This window comes from Homarus americanus, unplaced genomic scaffold (assembly GCF_018991925.1).
Source record: "Homarus americanus isolate GMGI-L3 unplaced genomic scaffold, GMGI_Hamer_2.0 scaffold59578, whole genome shotgun sequence".
Classification (NCBI taxonomy): Eukaryota; Metazoa; Arthropoda; class Malacostraca; order Decapoda; family Nephropidae; genus Homarus; species Homarus americanus.
Window position 1 is genome coordinate 3789251 of NW_024712913.1, and position 19913 is coordinate 3809163.

The following is a 19913-nucleotide window of genomic DNA, read 5'->3' on the forward strand; positions in this document are numbered from 1 at the left end:
TACGAGTTCGCTCCAGGTTGGATAGTTTGAGTACCTTTGTAATGTCCCCTTTGTTTAGCCCGGCCTTCCACTTATACACCTCTATCAGGTCGCCCCTCGCTCTACGTCTCTCGAGGGAGTGCAAATTAAGATGCTTTAACCTGTCTCTATACTCAAGGTTCCTAATGCCCGGGATTAGGCTTGTCATTCTCCTCTGAATTCTTTCCAAGGATTCTATATCCATTCTGTAATACGGTGACCAGAACTGAACTGCGTAATTCAGGTGTGGTCTCACAAGCGCAAGATACAGTTTTAGGATGACCTCGCTAGTCTTGTAACTAACACTCATTTGTATGAACCCAAGTATTTTATTAGCCTTGTTACGAGCAAAAACACATTGTTTACTTGGCTTAAGGTTCCTACTTATCATTACTCCTAAATCTCTCTCGCAGTCGGATTTCTCTATGGCATCCTTGTTCATCTAGTATCTGGTTTCCCTGTTTACATCTCCTATACTGAGTACTTTACATTTGTCCACGTTGAATTTCATCTGCCATTTATCAGACCATTCGAAAAATTTGTTAAGATCTTCCTGTAGTTTTGCTGAGTCCTCGTCAGATTTAATAACACAGTCCTATTTTAGTGTCATCAGCAAATTTACTTATGTTGCTGTCTATGCCGATATCTATGTCGTTTATGTATATAATAAATAATAATGGTCCAAGTACTGAGCCTTGGGGAACTCCACTTGTGACGTTGCTCCAATGGGACTTAGTGCCTTTAATGCTCACTCGCTGTTTCCTGTCCTGTAACCACGCCCTAATCCATTTAAAGATGTTACCTTTGATGCCATGAGCTTCTACCTTTTTAATTAGTCTTTCGTGGTGGACTCTGTCGAAGACTTTGCTAAAGTCGAGATATACCACATCATAATTGTGCCCCTCGTCCACCTATTCGAAAACTGAAGAAAAGAATGTTAATAGATTAGTTAGACAAGAACGTCCGCTTGTGAAGCCATGCTGGGAATCATTGATCAATCTGTGCTTCTCCAGGTGATTTCGAATAGATTTTGAAATGATTGCTTCCAGTAATTTGCCTACTATTGATGTTAGACTGATTGGGCGGTAGTTAGAGGATAATGATCGAGTTGGTGAGTATTACCTCAGTAGTGAAAACAGATGCTCATACATTAGGGTCACCTTTTTATGTGGCAATACTGTACTTGTTATCTTAAGATCATGTAAATCCTTTATTACACACCTTCAACGTCAATATTTTTGTTGATTATTTTTCCTCACAAAAAATAATGATAGTATTTGTAGGTGAAGAGTGACGTAGTATCTCAAGTATCACGTTACTGTACTGGGTGTAACGGTTTCTTTGTCTTACGGCCTCACTCTGGGCGACAAGTGATATTCCCAAAAATAGAACAAAAACTGTGTTAATCCCAAACTACTTAAGGATTCCTCGAGCTTAAACAAATCTAAATTTCTTAGTCTTTACTCTCTGCTCGAGCAAGCAAGAATATACATGTGTATAATATTTGCTTACACTGTGGGCTATGTATTCTGTTCGGGCACATTGGTCTATACATAATCATCGTAGCCTTTTATGCAGCTGCCCCCGACACGTCGGTGTGAGATGAGTTTATTAATGTATATTGTTTACAAATGTCATGGTTTGCTAAAAATTTCGTACATTATTCAAAGAGAGTCTTGGGGTCAGGTTAGGTTAGGTACCTTACGGAACAGTGGTGGCAGACTGGGTTAAAAAAGCTCACATCACGCCGGCTAAAATAGCATGTTAACTAACTGCCTTTACTAGCAGATATAATTTCTTCATCAACAGTACATATCATATTTTTTGCCCGTTGTTATTGTTTATTCTCACAAAAGATTTATTTAAGTCAGGTTTGTAGGGAAAATACGGTTTATACTAGATTAAACAGTTTTAACAGATGCAACACTGAAAGAATAAAACAGAACTAAACCCACAGCTTATAGGAAGTACGGTTTAGTTGCTCCTTCATTCTCATAGGTGAAGGATTTGAGAGATTTGGTTCCCTTGGCTTATTAGCTACACAAGAGCACGATGAACTTATAAGACAAATTTATTGAATAAATAATGAAAAATCTAAAAGTTTATTTTTTTTTACATAAATTAATAAATGATTACTGTTTGTGGTAAAAATGAAATAGACACTAACACCATGTTTGTACAGTATGTTAACCTTTGTGAGTCTTGCCAGTATATTACATTTCCCTATATATTCTTTTCATTTATTCCTATGTAAAACTTATGCAGTATTATCATTTTCATTAAGCTTTCTCTAATAATAACGATACGTATTAGGAACCCATTGTGAGATTTGGTGTAGTAATTCGTGTTTACTTGCGGTTTTGTTCCCGGTACATAACACTAACCTCACATACCACTGACCTCACATACCACTGACCTCACATAGCACTGACCTCACATAGCACTGACCTCACATACCACTGACCTCGCATAGCACTGACCTCACATAGCACTGACCTCACATACCACTGACCTCACATAGCACTGACCTCACATAGCACTGACCTCACATACCACTGACCTCACATACCACTAACCTCGCATAGCACTGACCTCACATAGCACTGACCTCACATAGCACTGACCTCACATAGCACAGACCTCACATAGCACTGACCTCACATAGCACTGACCTCACATACCACTTACCTCACATAGCACTGACCTCACATAGCACTGACCTTACATAGCACATACCTCACACTGTACTGACTTTCCAACAGTGTTGACCTTCCCACACAGTGTTTACCTTCCCACACAGTGTTGACCATCCCACACAGTGCTGACCTTCCCACAAAGTGTTGACCTTCCCACACAGTATTGACCTTTACATAGTACTGATAATCTCAGTGTCGAAACACATGATAGCGTGGTAGGTGCCAGTTAAATGAGCACAACAAGGCAGTATCCAGGGTGACCTTCGATCTTTGTTAAATAATGCAGGGTCAGGCCGGCTCATCACCCTCACCTGGCGTGAATCCTCACCACTATCACCACCCTCACCTCTCGGCTATCATCACCCTCACCTGTTACCCCCTCACCCTTCGCTCCGCACGACCCTCATCTGGATAATAATAATAATAATGAAAATATTCAGTAAAGTTTTCATACAGGTTTACAATTGGATAAGTATGTCTCTAAATTATGCAGCTGTACAGTTCACCATAAGTATAGACAATGTAGGCGTACGGTGCAGGTAGGCAGTGGGAGTACAATACTGTATATAGTTTCCTGTCTACCGAGACAATGCAGTTAAACAACAACTTGACCAAGGATAGCTGACAAAATTGCCAACTGTTTATTTCCAGGAGGGCCCTTTGCTTAAGCTTACGCTTGGTCTCTTAATCAGTATTTGTATCTCTACAGGAGTATTAGTAAAAGATTACTTAATAAAACTGATGAAGAGTTATTGGGGAGGTTTCTGCATATTAGCACCAAAACCACATACGTAAATATAATGAATGATTAACTTTAGTTGTAGTAAGATTTCCATATAGTGGCGATAGAATCATATACCTGTAAGTATATAAATGATTATTATTATGGGTAATTTGTCTCGTCAATGGATTTCACTACAGTCACTAGGTCAGCGATTCACATTAGTAAAGAACATAAGAACATAGAACATAGAATGGAGAAAGTGCAGTGGGTCTATTCCCCCTACTGGGCTGTTCGTTTACACCAACCCCTATTGCTCATAAGCATCCAACCTATGTTTGAAGCTATCCAGCGTATTCGAGTTAATGGTGATATTTGGTAACTTTTCCCATTCATCCACTACTCTATTTCTAAACCAGTGTTTACCCATTTCGCGCCTAAATCGTTTGTCTAATTTAAAACCATAGTTACAGAGTTCGCTCCTGGTTGGATAGTTTGAGTACCTTTGTTTATGTCCCCATTGTTTAGCCTGACTTCCATTTATACACCTCGATCATGTCGCCTCTCCTCTACGTCTCTCTCGAGGGAGGCAAATTAAGATCTTTAACCTGTCTCTGTACTCAAGGTTCTTAATATCCAGGATTTGGTCTTGTCATTCTCCTCTGCTTTCCAGGATTCTATATCCATTCTGTAATCAGGGACCAGAACTGAACTGCATAATCCAGGTGAGGCCTCACAGGCTCAAGATATAATCATAAAGATGACCTCGCTAGTGTAACTCCTTTGTATGAACCCAAGTGCACTACTAGCCTTATTACGATCAAAAACACATTGTTTACTTGCAGGTTCTACTTATCATTACTCCTAAATCTCTCGCATCGGATACCATTTGCCAGTGAACACAGCATTAAATATTGTCAAGATAAACAATATCCATGATACAGATAGTTTACTAACTATACTGGGTATATTCCACTCTAATTCTTGTTTTTGTTCTTGCTTGTAATAACCTGGTCCAATTCTTGAACAGTAAACAGATTTATCTAATACTGGTATGAGAGACCATTCTCTTCACCATCGTCCAAATCCCATGTCTTGGATATTCGTTGGGTTTAAAAGTTTTCAAATAGTTTTTTAAAATGTTCATCATCCGGTTGTTCACATAAGATAATTCAATGTTTCCTTTCCAATTAATCGATTTCCAAATCAATTTACAATCGTTTCATCAGGTGCAGGAGGGCGGTGGCAGCGTCTTTCCAGCGTTACGATGTGGGTAATCGTCTCCCAGGTGAGGGGGTCGATTTGGCACTTCAGGTTTGTCTTAAGGCTATCCTTATACCTTCTCAGATGCCCACCTGCGTTACGTTTCCTATTCGGTAGGTGGCTGTAAAATAACTGCTTTGGCAGTCTATTGTCGTCTATGCGGTACCATGGCTAGTCCTGCGTAGTTGTTCGCGGATAATAAGGTAGCCTCGATGCTCTACAGTTGGTGTCATAAGAATATTGGCATTTGCTCTCTTGTCTCCCCAGCGAACTCGAAGGATGGAACGTAGACTACGTTGGTGAAGATTTCAAGTGCCTTGAGGTTTTCTCCTGTATGTGACCTATGTCTCTCCTTGCCACCTGCTAGGGGGTGTGGTGGACCACCGCTCAATATACATGTAACTTTGTAGATAATTTCAGCTCCCTATAGCTGAAGACACGGTTTCGAAGTCTACCAAAGGCTTGGGTTGCACATCTAATCCGATGCTGAATCTCTTCACCGATGTCCGCGGTGGTGGAAGGTGAGCCGAGATACCGAAAGTGGGGAACATTAAAGAGGGTAGTTTCGTTAAGATTGATGGATGGTGGAGGTGTGTCTGAACCAGGGGCAGGCTGAAGAGAATCTGAGTCTTACATACATTCACCTCAAGACCGAAGTGTGCATACGCATCTGCGTTGGTGTTCAGGATCTCTGTAGGTCGCATTCAATGTGAGCAACAAGAGTGAGGTCGTCTGCATACTGAAGTTAGCCTTCCCCCACTACCACCACGCCAGGCTGAACCGCGCCAACAGGCGCCTCGCTCGCTCTGCCTACCCTAGGGTATGTAACTATCATTTCCATTTTCCCTAAAAAGTGTGCAAAGTTAATTGTATCTCTGTTAATATTATGGTAACTCTCTCTTGTTCCTTTTTCAATAAATTCGAGACAAATAATGTTGTGTCAAATTAACAGTTTTGTTCTTCCTCCTATTACTGTACTCTCTCTCTCTCTCTCTCTCTCTCCTCTCTCTCTCTCTCTCTCTCTCTCTCTCTCTCTCTCTCTCTCTCTCTCTCTCTCTCTCTCTCTCTCTCTCTCTCTCTCTCTCTCTCTCTCTCTCTCTTTCTCTCTCTCCCCCTTAGTTTTTATATGATGTTAAACTTGTACAAGATTTGTAATATTTTGCGGGTAATATTGACCTTCTTCCTATATTCTCTATTTTGATAATATTTAGCAACAATGAGCAATAATAATTAACTCTTTATATCTGGGGTCCGGCCACTCGACCGGGTTTAGCACTGACACTGGACAATGAAGGTCTTACGGCAACTTTACATGTATAATTCTTAAATCACATGAATATCAGCCCCTTCAGCTTATTTTACCTCAGGAATAACTTCCTTGACACTATCTAGATTCTAGAGGGTTAGGTTAAGTTAGGTTAGGTGGGTCAGGTTAGGTCAATGGTCATTAGTACACCTCCTCTCACTTGTCTCTGGCAGAAGAAGGATGTGATTTTTGGCCATGAAAACTTCGCCACTGCACTATGCGTGTTAAAAGTGTTAGAGTCTGGGATCTTGGACACTAACTTAAATCCATTCCTCAGTTGTCTTAAGTGAGCCAAACCAGCCCTGCGAAACACTGATTTTAGCGTAGCGTGGTGTTGCTTAAATTTTGAACATGAAATACATCGAAAGGTATTTTAAATCCAATCTACAATGAAAAAAATCAAATTTCGTTATTTTTCCTTTCAAATCTAATTCATTACCTTTGGCAACCTTTGTTCACATTAAGTTGGGAGGGAACGGTTACTCCTCCGTACACACTCACACTACACACCTATATCTCTCTAAGTACGAAGAAAGTAGGTAAGAGATATTAAAAAAGATTAATAACGAAAGAACAGAATATGCCCGCTTCCTAAACTTGTAGGCTCCCTTACACCTAGTTTCCTCTCCATCTGTGTATCTATGTGACTAACTCTCTCGTTGTCTCTACACTAACCTAATCCTCCCAGGTAACTCTAGGGTGATTAATCTTCAGGAAGAAATAAACTGGACTCTCTGGTTTTCAGGTGATCTAATGTGTTTACATTTCAATTATTCGACATAGATTATGTACTTCAGCTCTGTTGTATCACTGGCAGTAGATACTGTGGTGGAATAAGGAGGAAGAGGAGGAGGATGGTGTGGTAGGGTAACGGAGAAGTGGACGCAGTCTAGTGGTTGGAGGTGTATAGAAGAAACAAACTTATTTGTTGTGATAAAAAGAAACAAGAGGTGATGTATGCGTGTTAGTACAGCGGCCCTATTAACATTATAAGTGACCAGATGGATGAACGTACCATTTTATATATATATCATATTCTTAAGGTTAGAGTATAATCTTAACTACAAGAAAAGATCGCAATAATGTGGATATATATTTAGAAAACCAACCACATTGAAAGATGGATATATATATATATATATATATATATATATATATATATATATATATATATATATATATATATATATATATATATATATATATATATATATATATATATATATGTTTGCACTTAAGATGATAATCGTTTGGGTTTTACCGTAAATGTATTTTGAGAAAATCTTATCAGTGTCCAATAATTAGGAAGAAACGTGAATTTACTTGACAGAATGATATCAAGACATATATTTATAGAAGAAATCCTCCCACCTTTTATTCAAATGTTATAAAAGTTTAACCGTAATAAGTTAATCTATTGGGATACAGTTTTAAGTTAACTCGTTTTCAAGTAGACTAAAAATTTAACTGAATTCGAGTTTTGTTTTCGACTTAACAATAACACATTAAAGAGTTACCTTTTGTGGTTAACTATAATAGTTTTGTTATGAAGTTCATATTTAGTCGTGCATCAGATGATTGAAAGTTACCACATGTTTCAGTTCAAAATGTAGCGTTGTTTACTATAATCAAGACCTTTATCATGATTAAAGAAACCTCAAAAATTAAGTGTTATCACCCACAAACCAGCAGTGTTGGCGTACATCCAGCCTACAAAATTTATCTTTAACCGAGAAAAACTCTCCTGTAATTCACATTTTTATTTCATTGTCCGATCATAAAGCCTTTTTCAAACCTCATAGGCCTCCTTCTGCATTGTGAATGGTCACACAATATTGTAGACGGGTTAGTGGCGCACACAAGGCCAACGTTGTGCTTGTCTCCAGGGAACGATGTTTGGTGTGACTAATCGTGCAGTAATTTGTGAGGGCGATGTGTTGTGGGCGGGAAAGGGCGTTATGGCAGGCCATAGTATGTGGGAGGTTTTATTTTACTGTACAGTACGTACTTAGTAGTAAGTAGAATGGCATTATTATTATTATTATTATTATTATTATTATTATTATTATTATTATTATTATTAATTGCTTGTAGTAGTAGTAGTAGAAAATAACATTATCATCTTCGTCCATCACTTTTAGTATCAACATTGACAATTTTTAAAGGTATTTTTACGACTTAGTGGAATATCTCGTATAATGTTCAGTGATATTGTGACAGTGGTGATCCTATACCTGAACTGGAAGACCAGTTAATATTAGATGCGTCCTGGGCTCCTTAATCACGATATCAGTCGCATAAAGAACCGTGGCTCTACTTTGTTGAGATATAAAACTATCCAGAACAGTAATTTTACCAGAGAACTTATGATCTAGACACGCGCTGTGTAGTTTCAGTAGTTATAGTTACCCGCACCAACACCGGTGTAGAACAAGGACATAGATCCACTGATGACTAGAGAATGTATATTGACGTATGTTGATCATCCTGAACTGTCAATGGACATCCTGAACTCGTTATAATATATGGCTATCAAAAGGGACCTGCAAATAGATTAACCAGCGTTGCCTGTGTAACTGGTTTAGCAAAGCATAACCAACAACTGCACGAAGGACGTTACTATCTGTTTCCAGTGTACGTATATTTGTATGTGTTGTGTCTGATTTTATCACAAATAATTACAGTTTAGCGCTGCCCTCATTCGTTATAGAGGTCTTTGGTCCTCTCCTGGAGTTAATGATGAAAATCCACAATACAGGCAGAAGTTACAAGACAACACTCAGGATTCCCGATACCGGCCATCTTTGTTTACATTCTCTCTACCAATGAGAGCATCGTACCCATGTATTCTCGTACCCAATTACCACTCTCCTCGTGTAAACTAAAAAATTCAAAATAGCTCTCAATCTGACACGCTACCTCTTTTTTATATGACTAATTTCAGTAAATTAAAGTGACTCCCCCACCCCCTTCCACCACTGACAGCCAACCAGTACCATGCGTAAAAAAAAAAAAAAAAAAAAACTATGCGTGTTATTAATGTGGAGAGCGACTTGTTTATTTCGCAAGTCTACAGGTCTCCACTCCGCCGCCTCAGATTGAACGCGCGCTCATTAGGTAAATACTAGTTCAGGCACAATAAAGCACGGAGGTCTGAATAATGGTCATTGCGGAATGGCAGAGAATATCTGTCCTTGTTGTTGGACTTAGAATTGACAAAGGAAAATGGGAAAGCAAAGTATGACGTGTTCTTGTGGGATTGAATTCACTTTCACGCAGTACTATAAGTGTCGTTATGCTGTTGTCACAAGTCATATTAAGATTGAACATTGATAAGAGGAAACGTATAATCTATCTGAGACCATATCTCAAGGCTGTTTGTATAGTAGTTAACAGATAAATGAAGAAACAGCACACACACACACACGTATATATAGGCCTATGAACATATAATATTTATCAAAAGACTCATAGTAAGAACAATAAACAAGCATAACTAATGAACATAATTATATAAAGATATAAAGACTAGACGTACAGAAGAAAAACAAAAGATAAGAAGCCAACAGGAAAGGTTTTCGACAATACTGCCTAAAAAGTATGATTATTATCCAACCAGGAACTACTTTCGCTCATGTTACTTGAGAGCTGCGAGCAAATCCACTTCCGCAAGATGGCTTTGAATTTGTGTTGCGTAGGCTCCTTCTCTTTGCCGAAAATTGTGGTCTTTATCAACCATTTCCTTACCTTACAGTGACACAGTGACACAAAGACTTATCGTGTCACAAAGACTTACCGTGACACAAAGAATTACCGTGTCACAAAGACTTACCGTGTCACAAAGACTTTTACCGTGTCATAAAGACTCTTACTGTGTCACAAAGACTCTTTAACTGAAATAAAGATCAATACATAACGGAGAAAAATCCTGCAGTAAATCCAAGATGCCAATTAAGAGGACAATATATCTCCAATTCACGACAAAATGCCTTGTTGAAACAGATTAAGTCATGATGGTAATAAACTCGGTAAAACTATCGTTTCGGTCATCCACCTATTTGAAATGAAGGTCAAAATCGTTCAAAACACATGAAAAACCATGAGACAAACTAACTTTCAACCTAACCTAACCTAACCTAACCTAACCTAACCTTAACCTCGTTGGATGACCGATGCGATAATAATACCATAAAATCTCTACATAACATTTCCAATTCTTCTGGATCTTTTCCGCCAGTACACTTCATGGTAGTGGTTCAGAACAACACTACACCACACCGTTTCAGTTCCCAGAGATTTCGTATTAAAACTCTCACCAAGTTACGTACCCATGACACACACGCCCTTTGATCGTCATTCACAACATGCAACTTCGTTCTTATTAAATCAGTGAAAATTCCACACGACAGAGTTGCGGATTGACACCCATTCTTGGCTCTATATTCTCTTGAAACACAGATGAGGCGAGTTAGGGTTAGATCTCTTATATATTCTGAACTTGTTGATGTGGCTGTAAAATATCTGCCATGTTCACCACGGACACATACCTACTACAAGGCACTACGTCGCTCCCACACTTAGCTAGGATCAGAGCCAGTTGTCAGTGCTCCAGACGACGGAGGCTGTATTCTAACTTATCATTACTCGTGTTCCAGACCACAGTGATAATATCCACACACCACTGATCGTGTTTCTTGTCGGGTCTGGTCTGATCTGGTCCAGGTCCTTCGTTTGTGTTCCAGACTCGAATGTTGTGCTGTGTGTGGCGATGCTGGTCTTTGTGTGTCTAGCGATGTGTACGTGTAAGTTTATTTGAAAGAGTACAGTACTTGTGCATGTGTAGCCTCCAGCCCAAGACAAGCCTTCAGTAGGACGCCAATTTCTATTCCACTGTACTTGGAGTGGCAGATAACACCGTGAAGTAACAGTGTTTTACTTTTTTCTTACAAGTGTCTTACCAGTGGATGGTCAATTGACGGTTGTGTTACTGTTGCTGATACTGACGTAACTCTTCCCAACACTGACGTAACTCTTCCCAACACTGACGTAACTCTTCCCAACACTGACGTAACTCTTCCCAACACTGACGTAACTCTTCCCAACACGGACGTAACTCCTCCCAACACTGACGTAACTCTTCCCAACACTGACGTAACTCTTCTCAACATTGACGTAACTCTTCCCAACACTGGCGTAGCTCACTGACGTAACTCTTCCCAACACTGACGTAACTCTTCCCAACACTGACGTAACTCTTCCCAACACTGACATAACTCTTCCCAACACTGCCGTAACTCTTCCCAACACTGACGTAACTCTTCCCAACACTGACGTACTTCCCAACATTGACGTAACTCTTCCCAACACTGACGTAACTCTTTCAACATTGACGTAACTCTTCCCAACACTGGCGTAGTCACCGCAATTTTTCCAACACGACGCAATCTTCCCAACACTGACGTACGCCAACTCTTCCTAACACTGACGACGTAATAAACAATCTTCCCAACATTGACGTAACTTTCCCAACACTGACGTAACTCTTCTCAACATTGACGTAACTCTTCCCAACACTGCGCTGACGTAATTTCTTCCCAACACTGACGTAACTCTTCCCCAACACTGACGTAACTTCTTCCAAACATTCACGTAACTCTTCCCAACACTGACGTGTAATCTTCCCAACACTGTGCCTGTAACTCTTCCCAACACTGACGTAACTCTTCCCAACACTGACGTAACTCTTCCCAACACTGACGTAACTCTTCCCAACACTGACGTAACTCTTCCCAACACTGACATAACTCTTCCCAACACTGACGTAACTCTTCTCAACACTGACGTAACTCTTCCCAACACTGACATAACTCTTCCCAACACTGACGTAACTCTTCCCAACACTGACGTAACTCTTCCCAACACTGACGTAACTCTTCCCAACACTGACGTAACTCTTCCCAACACTGACATAACTCTTCCCAACACTGCCGTAACTCTTCCCAACACTGACGTAGCTCTTCCCAACACTGACGTAACTCTTCCCAACACTGCCGTAACTCTTCCCAACACTGACGTAACTCTTCCCAACACTGACGTAACTCTTCTCAACACTGACGTAACTCTTCCCAACACTGACGTAACTCTTCCCAACACTGACGTAACTCTTCCCAACACTGACGTAACTTTTCCCAACACTGACGTAACTTTTCCCAACACTGACGTAACTTTTCCCAACACTGACGTAACTTTTCCCAACACTGACGTAACTTTTCCCAACACTGACGTAACTTCTTCGACTGGACGTAACTCTTCCTAACACTGCCGTAACTCTTCCCAACACCGACGTAATCCTTCCCCAACACTGACGTAATTCTTCTCAACACTGACGTAACTCTCCCAACACTGGACGTAATTCTTCCCCTAACACTGACGTAACTCTTCCTAACACTGACGTAATTTTCCAACACTGACGTAACTCTTCCCAACACTGACGTAACTCTTCCCAACACTGACGTAACTCTTCCCAACACTGACATAACTCTTCTCAACACGGACGTAACTCTTCCCAACACTGACGTAACTCTTCCCTCATTAGAGTACTGTTCCATGTTTCTTCCTTTACATGTATAATCAATAAATTGTTTTGCTTACGGGATCTAGTATTCATGCCATCCTACATTAAATTAGCTTTACTGTAAACACCATTTATTTTACATACGTGAAGTGTTGTCCTCTCTCTACCTGAAGACTTATAATCCAATAGTGTTTGATTAAAGATAATTCTCAGGTAGTCTCTCCCTTTCCCCGTATCCATTACACAACCCTCGTTACCCTAATTGTCCAATTACACCAAACATGAAACACATCCTGGCTCTTCCTAATCACTCATTACTTACAGTCAGGATATACCTTCCAGAATATGACTATATTAATCTAAATGGATATAACCTTTTTGGGGATTTTATCGTTCATTTTGAGTCATGATCGTCAAGGGTATTTAAAGGAAGTGAGAGAATCAAGAGAATTAGGGGATAGAACACACGCTTTTTATGAGATTGGAAAACAAAACAAAAAACTAATATACAAATAAATTTAAACTTCCATCATAGTTAAAGATTTTTTTGAGCTTAAGGCTGACCACAAATCATTTAGTCATGTAGTCCCCGACATGACTGTAAACAGACCATACCACCATGTTTTGTATAATATTTTTAACTTCACATTCGTGGTATTATCCTCGTACTTTTTTTGTTTCTACGATGCTGCTATTATTTGGAATCTGAATACTAAAACAAATAGTCAATAAAGATATCGCAAAGCAATATACAAATATTCTTAGCTTGCAATGACGTCACGACTCCCATAATCCTTTGCGCGGTCCACCATCTTGTAGGCATAGACGCGTTGCATTATGGGAGTATGTGACGTCATGTAAAAACTAAGATTGTCTAGTTTTCTGGTCTCTCGAGTGAATTTAATTTCTATGAATCTGTGTAACTTTTGTTCTCTCAGTCACTGGCCAGGCAGAAGGTGACGTCTGTTTTGGAATATAAACAATGCATGTATTTATGAGTGTATACAGCATATGCTTGGTATGTACTGTATGTACGTATATACAGTATTTATCCCTGCGCGTATGATTTTTTTAGGCCTACTGACTAATGTGAGATAAAACGGACGAGGCGAAGACTTATTATATACGCGCATATATACATATCTACATACATACATACATTCAAAATTGTTTTAGGAAAACAAATATCCCAGGCAGTTCAGAAATATTTCTAATCCTATTATGCTAAGACCTCAACACTGTTTCTCAAGGTAATGTCTGAAACAATTATCATGACCAGAATACAAAGTAAATTATAGTATATTAATTAATATTAGACCTAAACCATGACTATTTCTTTATGGTTAATCACTAGGAGTTGTGACAGCTTGGGTGAGTTGCCACCTCATGAGAGACGGGTAAAGAGGAAAGTTTTTGAGTTCATCGTCAGTCTGGAGTTGTTGGAGCCTCAGGCATGATTGAAGGACGAGAATGCGTTTCGTTCTTGTGAAGTTGAAGGATCAGTCATAGAAGGTGTAGTGGAGAAGGTTAATTCTCCACAGCCTGTTTGGAGGATGACCTATATGTATGACACGAAAGCTGAGGGGGTGATAATTACTGGATGACAGAATGTACGAGAAATTAGGGATAATAAATGATAATGAAGGATCATATCAATTTGAGACTTTTAGCAAATTTGCATTCTAAGTATTGTCACTACCGACCTCCAGTGGTGACGCTGAACGGCATTTATCAAGTTTAAATATAACTTAAAAAAAAACAAGGATTCGACTTTCAGATACCATCCACTAATGCTCTTAACTGCAGTGTCTGTAGCTGTAGAATTGAAAGGTTGTTGTGTGAGACTTAAATTAACTCTGGTATAGTTTAGGAAATTATAGTACAAAAGCGAAAAGGTGTTGTTTGTTAGATGTGTTTCCTTGTTGCTGGTGTTTGGTGTTATTAACTTTTGTATGAAATAAAACAAAACATGATAACGAAAAAAAAGTCTATTTCCAACAAAGATGTGAGAATTTTATGTTTGTGTCAGGTATAGAGATAACTGGCGGGTGTTAATGGTATAGGCTACGCTACTTTACATTAAGTCATTCGGTAAAAGTATTCAAATACTTCCTGAAGTATACAATTTAACTATAAACGTGTATGTAGCTTATAAATGGAATAACGAAAAACACATATTAGTTATACCAAGACCACATTTCTAACTAAATATCAAGATCAGTCAGAAAGACGTGTAGAATTGTGACGCCGTACACAAGTGTGGAATGTCGGCATTCACTGTAATTGTTTCCATCGCAGACAGAGGGCAGCAGCGCATTGGATTCCTCACCGTCCCGTGCTCACGTCTTTTTATGGCTTCTTATAATCTTCATAAGGATCGAGTGGTGCTGTGGTTGAGTCTAATGGTGCAGGAGTGTTCAGTGACCACTTTAGTAAAGTGTTGTGCTAATATTTAGTGTCGGTGAATAGTTACTAGTGAATCTTTCAAAGTTCCGGCGAACTGATACTAGCTAGAACTGGTTGCACATGTCCTTCTGGCTTCAACACTTATGGACAGAGTACTCTAAGGTCAAAATGGCTCCCCTTCATCAGTTGGTGAGAGAGCCACGACTTTGATGACATTCTTGCCCAGGCGTCTCCTCACTAATCACCGCTGCCTTGCTCACTAGTTACTCCAGGACCAGACCCGTGTTGGGCGACAGTCACTGACAGTATTGTGAGTGAATCCGTGTGTTGGAGCTGTGCTTGTGTGGTGTAGGCATATACAGTGTAAGGACTAAGGCATGGCAGATGTCTTCCGGCTACCCGCCTACTACTGTAGGAACGTGACTCGACCTCGTCAGATTCCTCTCCATGGATGCCGCTCGTCCAGGTAAGACCTACCCAATGGTGTTCAGCTATGCCAGCATTTATGTGTCACTGTGTGCATAATTAATGACACGAGGGATTGCCTCTCTAATGTCTCAGGGAACTTATCATGTGGTCCGGAGACCCGTCTGATGGTCCAGGGTGTTGTTTAGTGGGCCTGGTGGCCCCGAGACCTATCTGGTGGGCCCAGTGACATTTTGTGGGTCGGAAATTGTCTGGTAACCTGAAGGAGTCTCACATAACTTTTTTTTTAATTTAAACGAGCACAATGATGTTCACTTGGGATCATATTCTTACGCCCGTATTATTAAACATCTTCCCTTGAAGAGGGTCGTCGTGTTTCAACCCGAGTTTTAAACTAAACGAGCCCTGAGGGACACCGCAGCGCTGTACTAAACGGGGTGGTGTGGCAGTAAAATTAACTAATTCCAATATTAATACATCAATATATATAAGAAAATTCCATTAAATCTACCCAAAATAACTGCTGCATAGGACAGAAAACAATCAAAACACCTAGTTTACATGATTATAATACTAAATTATGCCTCGTCATAACAGTATATATATACTGTATAAGAGAAATTTTACGAAGATATTAAACAAAATATTGTTCATATCTCTCAGTTTGGAAATGTAGATATAGTTATATCAAGTGTGTTTTATTCTGTATGTGTTAGATGAAACTTGGCTTGTCTCGCCTCACACACAATCTCATCAGCCCCACCTCACTGGCCCCTCCTCAACTGCCCTTCCTCGCCAGTGCCTCCTCACCAGCTCCTCCTCATCAGTGCCTCCTCACCAGCTCCTCCTCACCAGTGCCTCATCACCAGCTCCTCCTCACCAGCCCCTCCTCACCAGCCCCTCCCCACCAGTCTCTCCTCACCAGCCCCTCCTCACCAGCCCCTCCTCACCAGCCCCTCTCGTCAAACGGATCCATATCTGGGTATGGGGGCTTATACCCAGAGTACAGGTGACTTGGGTTAGGGAAGTGACATTTTCTTCTGAACGGCTCGAAAGCAACAGACGATCAAACGAGAACCGCTCTTCCCAGCTGTGCTATATTTCACGTTAAAGGATTGATATTAATATACATTGGTAAAGGCTCAACGCATACAAAAAAATCCCCTGAGACTCAATTTGGGAACGTACTTAGTGTGATGAAAATCGTTTTGTTTCCCCCCCGCGATGTTGCTCCGTCCCCCTGAAAAAGAAACTGGTGTAGCATTTTTATACCGTGGGAACCTAACCTACTGCCAGAAAGGATTGTACAACGCTTCAGAAAATGAATGTAGATCGGATTAAAAAATTGAAACCATAAACAATGGTCACCAGGCTATCCTACCCGTTATTTTTACTGTACAGGTATATGAAAAAAAAAAAACACGGAACCAGACTAGCAGGGAGAAGAGAAATATACCCAAATAATCTTTACTTCTTACTCTGGTGACAATAAAAAACAAAAACGAAAAGGTAAATATAATAAAGTTAATGCATTTGTAACCATATATTTCATAAAATACGTAACAAGAGGAGAATTGGTATACAGTAAAGCATAAATGTGTGTGTCAATCATCAGCGTACCTCTAAGACCATGAAAACTGGTGACTTGAAACTTTGTATGCATCTTACGGGGACACTGATATTATGTACCTGGGTTTTATTTTTTTTAATTTGGCTGAAAGAAAATTTATGGAAGAGTACCGGGAACCGTACAGTACGACAACATTTCCCTCGCCGTCAACACCCCTTACCGACCTGTCAGACGTAAGAACACCTCATCACACCCGCACCAGTACTTACCTAACACACACACAAAAAAATATCCACCTACTCTCTCAATGATTTACAAACATCTCACCTACTCATCTCAATGATTTACAAACATATCTTGAAATTACCTGTTTGTTTACATTAGCTACCTGGACCAGCTGAGTCAATGTTGGTCACTTAAGGTTCAGTATCTTGGAGGCATTAAAGGTTATCTGTGTTAACCCACGAGGCTAATGTTGACGATTAAAATCCGGCGACGCGATATTTGTTTTGATGTTTATATTCTTTGTATATTTTCATCGGTGAGTTCTGATATTTTTGGGGGAATTTGCTTCTGGCCAGCTTGAATAATTTGAACCAGATGGAAGTGAATTATATTACGAAGGTGTGAGTCAGTCAGTAAGCCTCCCTACCTTGAAAAGTGAGTCACGAGACCTGTAGATACAACCCTCTTAAAACTAAATGTTCGGTATACAAGGTCGACATTGCTCTCAAACGCTTTTCACTTTCCAAGCAGTAAAGTCAGGAATCTTTTCTACAACTGGGTCGAATGGGGGCGATTCAGTCAGCGGCCAGCCTGTGGGCGTGAACCAGCGACAGTTGGATCAGGGGACGAATGTGTGTAATCTAACGGAGTTGGGTTTTTATTGCATTGCCGAGGTGTTCATTTTTTTTATTAAACATTGATGGAAATTTGGTGACTTAGACCACGTTGAATCGAGCACAGCCTCACGGGGTCGACTGGAGACAAACACGAAAATGATCAATACTTGTGGCGTAGTGGAAAATTAAATCCTCTCGCTCCTTCAACCTGAGGAAGCTTCCCAGACACACGGGTGCTGCCGGCCGCCAGCTCCGCTAACTCAACCTAGACAAGATCTACGAAGTGGAAAGGAAAAATAAACAACAGGAAAAAAATTTACTGCCGTCAAAATTTATGAAGAAGAGGGAAAATACACAACATAGTTAAGATTTATTGGTGTGGAGATTACGGGAGCAGAGTGAGGCAAAAGGTGTTAGCAAGACCCCTTAAGAAGTCAAAGTTGCACGCCACGCCCCACCCAGTGTACAGTACTGAATCCGTTGGTTAATCCCCCAATTAATCGGGTTGTTCACATAAATTAAATATTGGGGTTTTAGTAACGAGACCCATTGAAGTTCCTTTGTTTTATTATAAAAGGATTATGTCTATAATTCCTGAGTGTAGATCAACCGTAAGTTCCACTATTTATGAAAGAGGACGGCGTTTATGTAAGTATAAACGTTTATCACATCCGTTCGATATTACTTGATGTGAGTGACTGATGAGTAGTGACCCATCGAGGGAGAACGGTATGGGTACGTCGTTCCCTCTCGAGGGAAGACGGAGCCATCCACTGCGGCTCTCAAGTAACGTCTTCCTCTAGTCAAGGATATCAAACTACTGCTCGCTTCAGGTGGCCAGAGAGCCGGCTACTTATGCCTTTACTCAGCATAGTATGATGCAGCTCCCGTGGGGCACACCTTATCACGTGCATTGAACATGTCACCTCATAGCCAGTGGAAAGTTACAGGGTGGTGAATCTGAATATAATATTAGATGTATTGACCCATTTATATAATATGTTCTGTTGATGAGACAGGGGCCGTTACAGTACCCACCCGGGATACAGGTACATTTGTCGATCTTTAGATGAATTTGTCAAACCCCTGCGGCGGCGCGTGTGTTAAATGTGTATGTGTCAGCCATACCGATTTGTGGCGGTGTAAACGGATTCTTCGAGAATCACCAGTAATTCGGGTGCCCTGCACAGTAGGGTGACATAACGCAATAGGATTGTACTCTTGTTGGCTTGTACCGTGTTGTAAATTTACTCTCCTACTGTTTGTCTTTCACTCACGTCGTCTTTGATTCTAACCAAATTGCTGTGAATGTGTAGGCATGCATGCATGTATGTATGTATGTATGGCGACCTGTTATGTATTGGTCAGCATGCTCGCCTCGGAAGCGAGTGGACCGGGTTCGATTCCCGGGCATGGTGAAACGATGGGTAAGTTTCTTTACGCCATTTTCCTCTGTCCACCCAGCAGTAATTGGGAACATGGATGTTAATCGATTTGCGGATCCTATTCCGGGGTAATGGTTAGCCAGTTGTCCGGTCTTCTCGGACTATTCCTTGACACTGGGTCATGCAGCTCTTTAACAATTTCAAGCCTAGGTGGCCCTTTGGCTGGCCATCGTTACACGAGGGGCAACCATTATGTGTATGGCCTTAGGACGAGGACACGTTTGTCCCTACAAAGTCTTACAAACAATCTAGCTGAGTGAGTCGCACCCTAAAAAATTGCCTCTGCCAAGCTTAATGGCGCGTCACCACATAAAAGTTTGCTCGTATACAAGGTGTAAGAGCGTCCCGTAACCCAGATATCCTCTCGGTAGTCACTCGCTGAGCTTAAAAACCTTTCATACTTTTGCTTTACCGCCCCTCTGCACGGGCTCCGAGGTCTAACCTGTAGACATAATACCCGATTACCTGTCCATCACAACGAGAGAGAAATTTCCCTCTGGGCGCAATAGGTAACTCTTCAAACTTAGTAGCAGTGTAGTTGTCATGGCCACACCGAGCACAGGCTGATCACTGAAGCTCCGAAACTTCTGCAAGCTAATTGAGGATTCCGATATGGTTAAAAATTTTGTGCTGTCCACTGTGTAAT

At 40.5% G+C, this 19913-nt stretch overlaps 1 protein-coding gene across 1 annotated transcript; it reads right to left on the minus strand.

Moving 5' to 3' along the window:
• Nucleotides 1–10972: 10972 nt before the first annotated feature.
• Nucleotides 10973–12870, minus strand: LOC121864880. Its single transcript, XM_042364049.1, has 4 exons — nt 12836–12870; nt 11541–12270; nt 11211–11360; nt 10973–11161 (listed from the first exon to the last, which is right to left on the minus strand). Exons 1-4 carry the CDS (start codon nt 12868–12870, stop codon nt 10973–10975), a joined length of 1104 nt encoding a protein of 367 aa, XP_042219983.1.
• Nucleotides 12871–19913: the final 7043 nt, after the last annotated feature.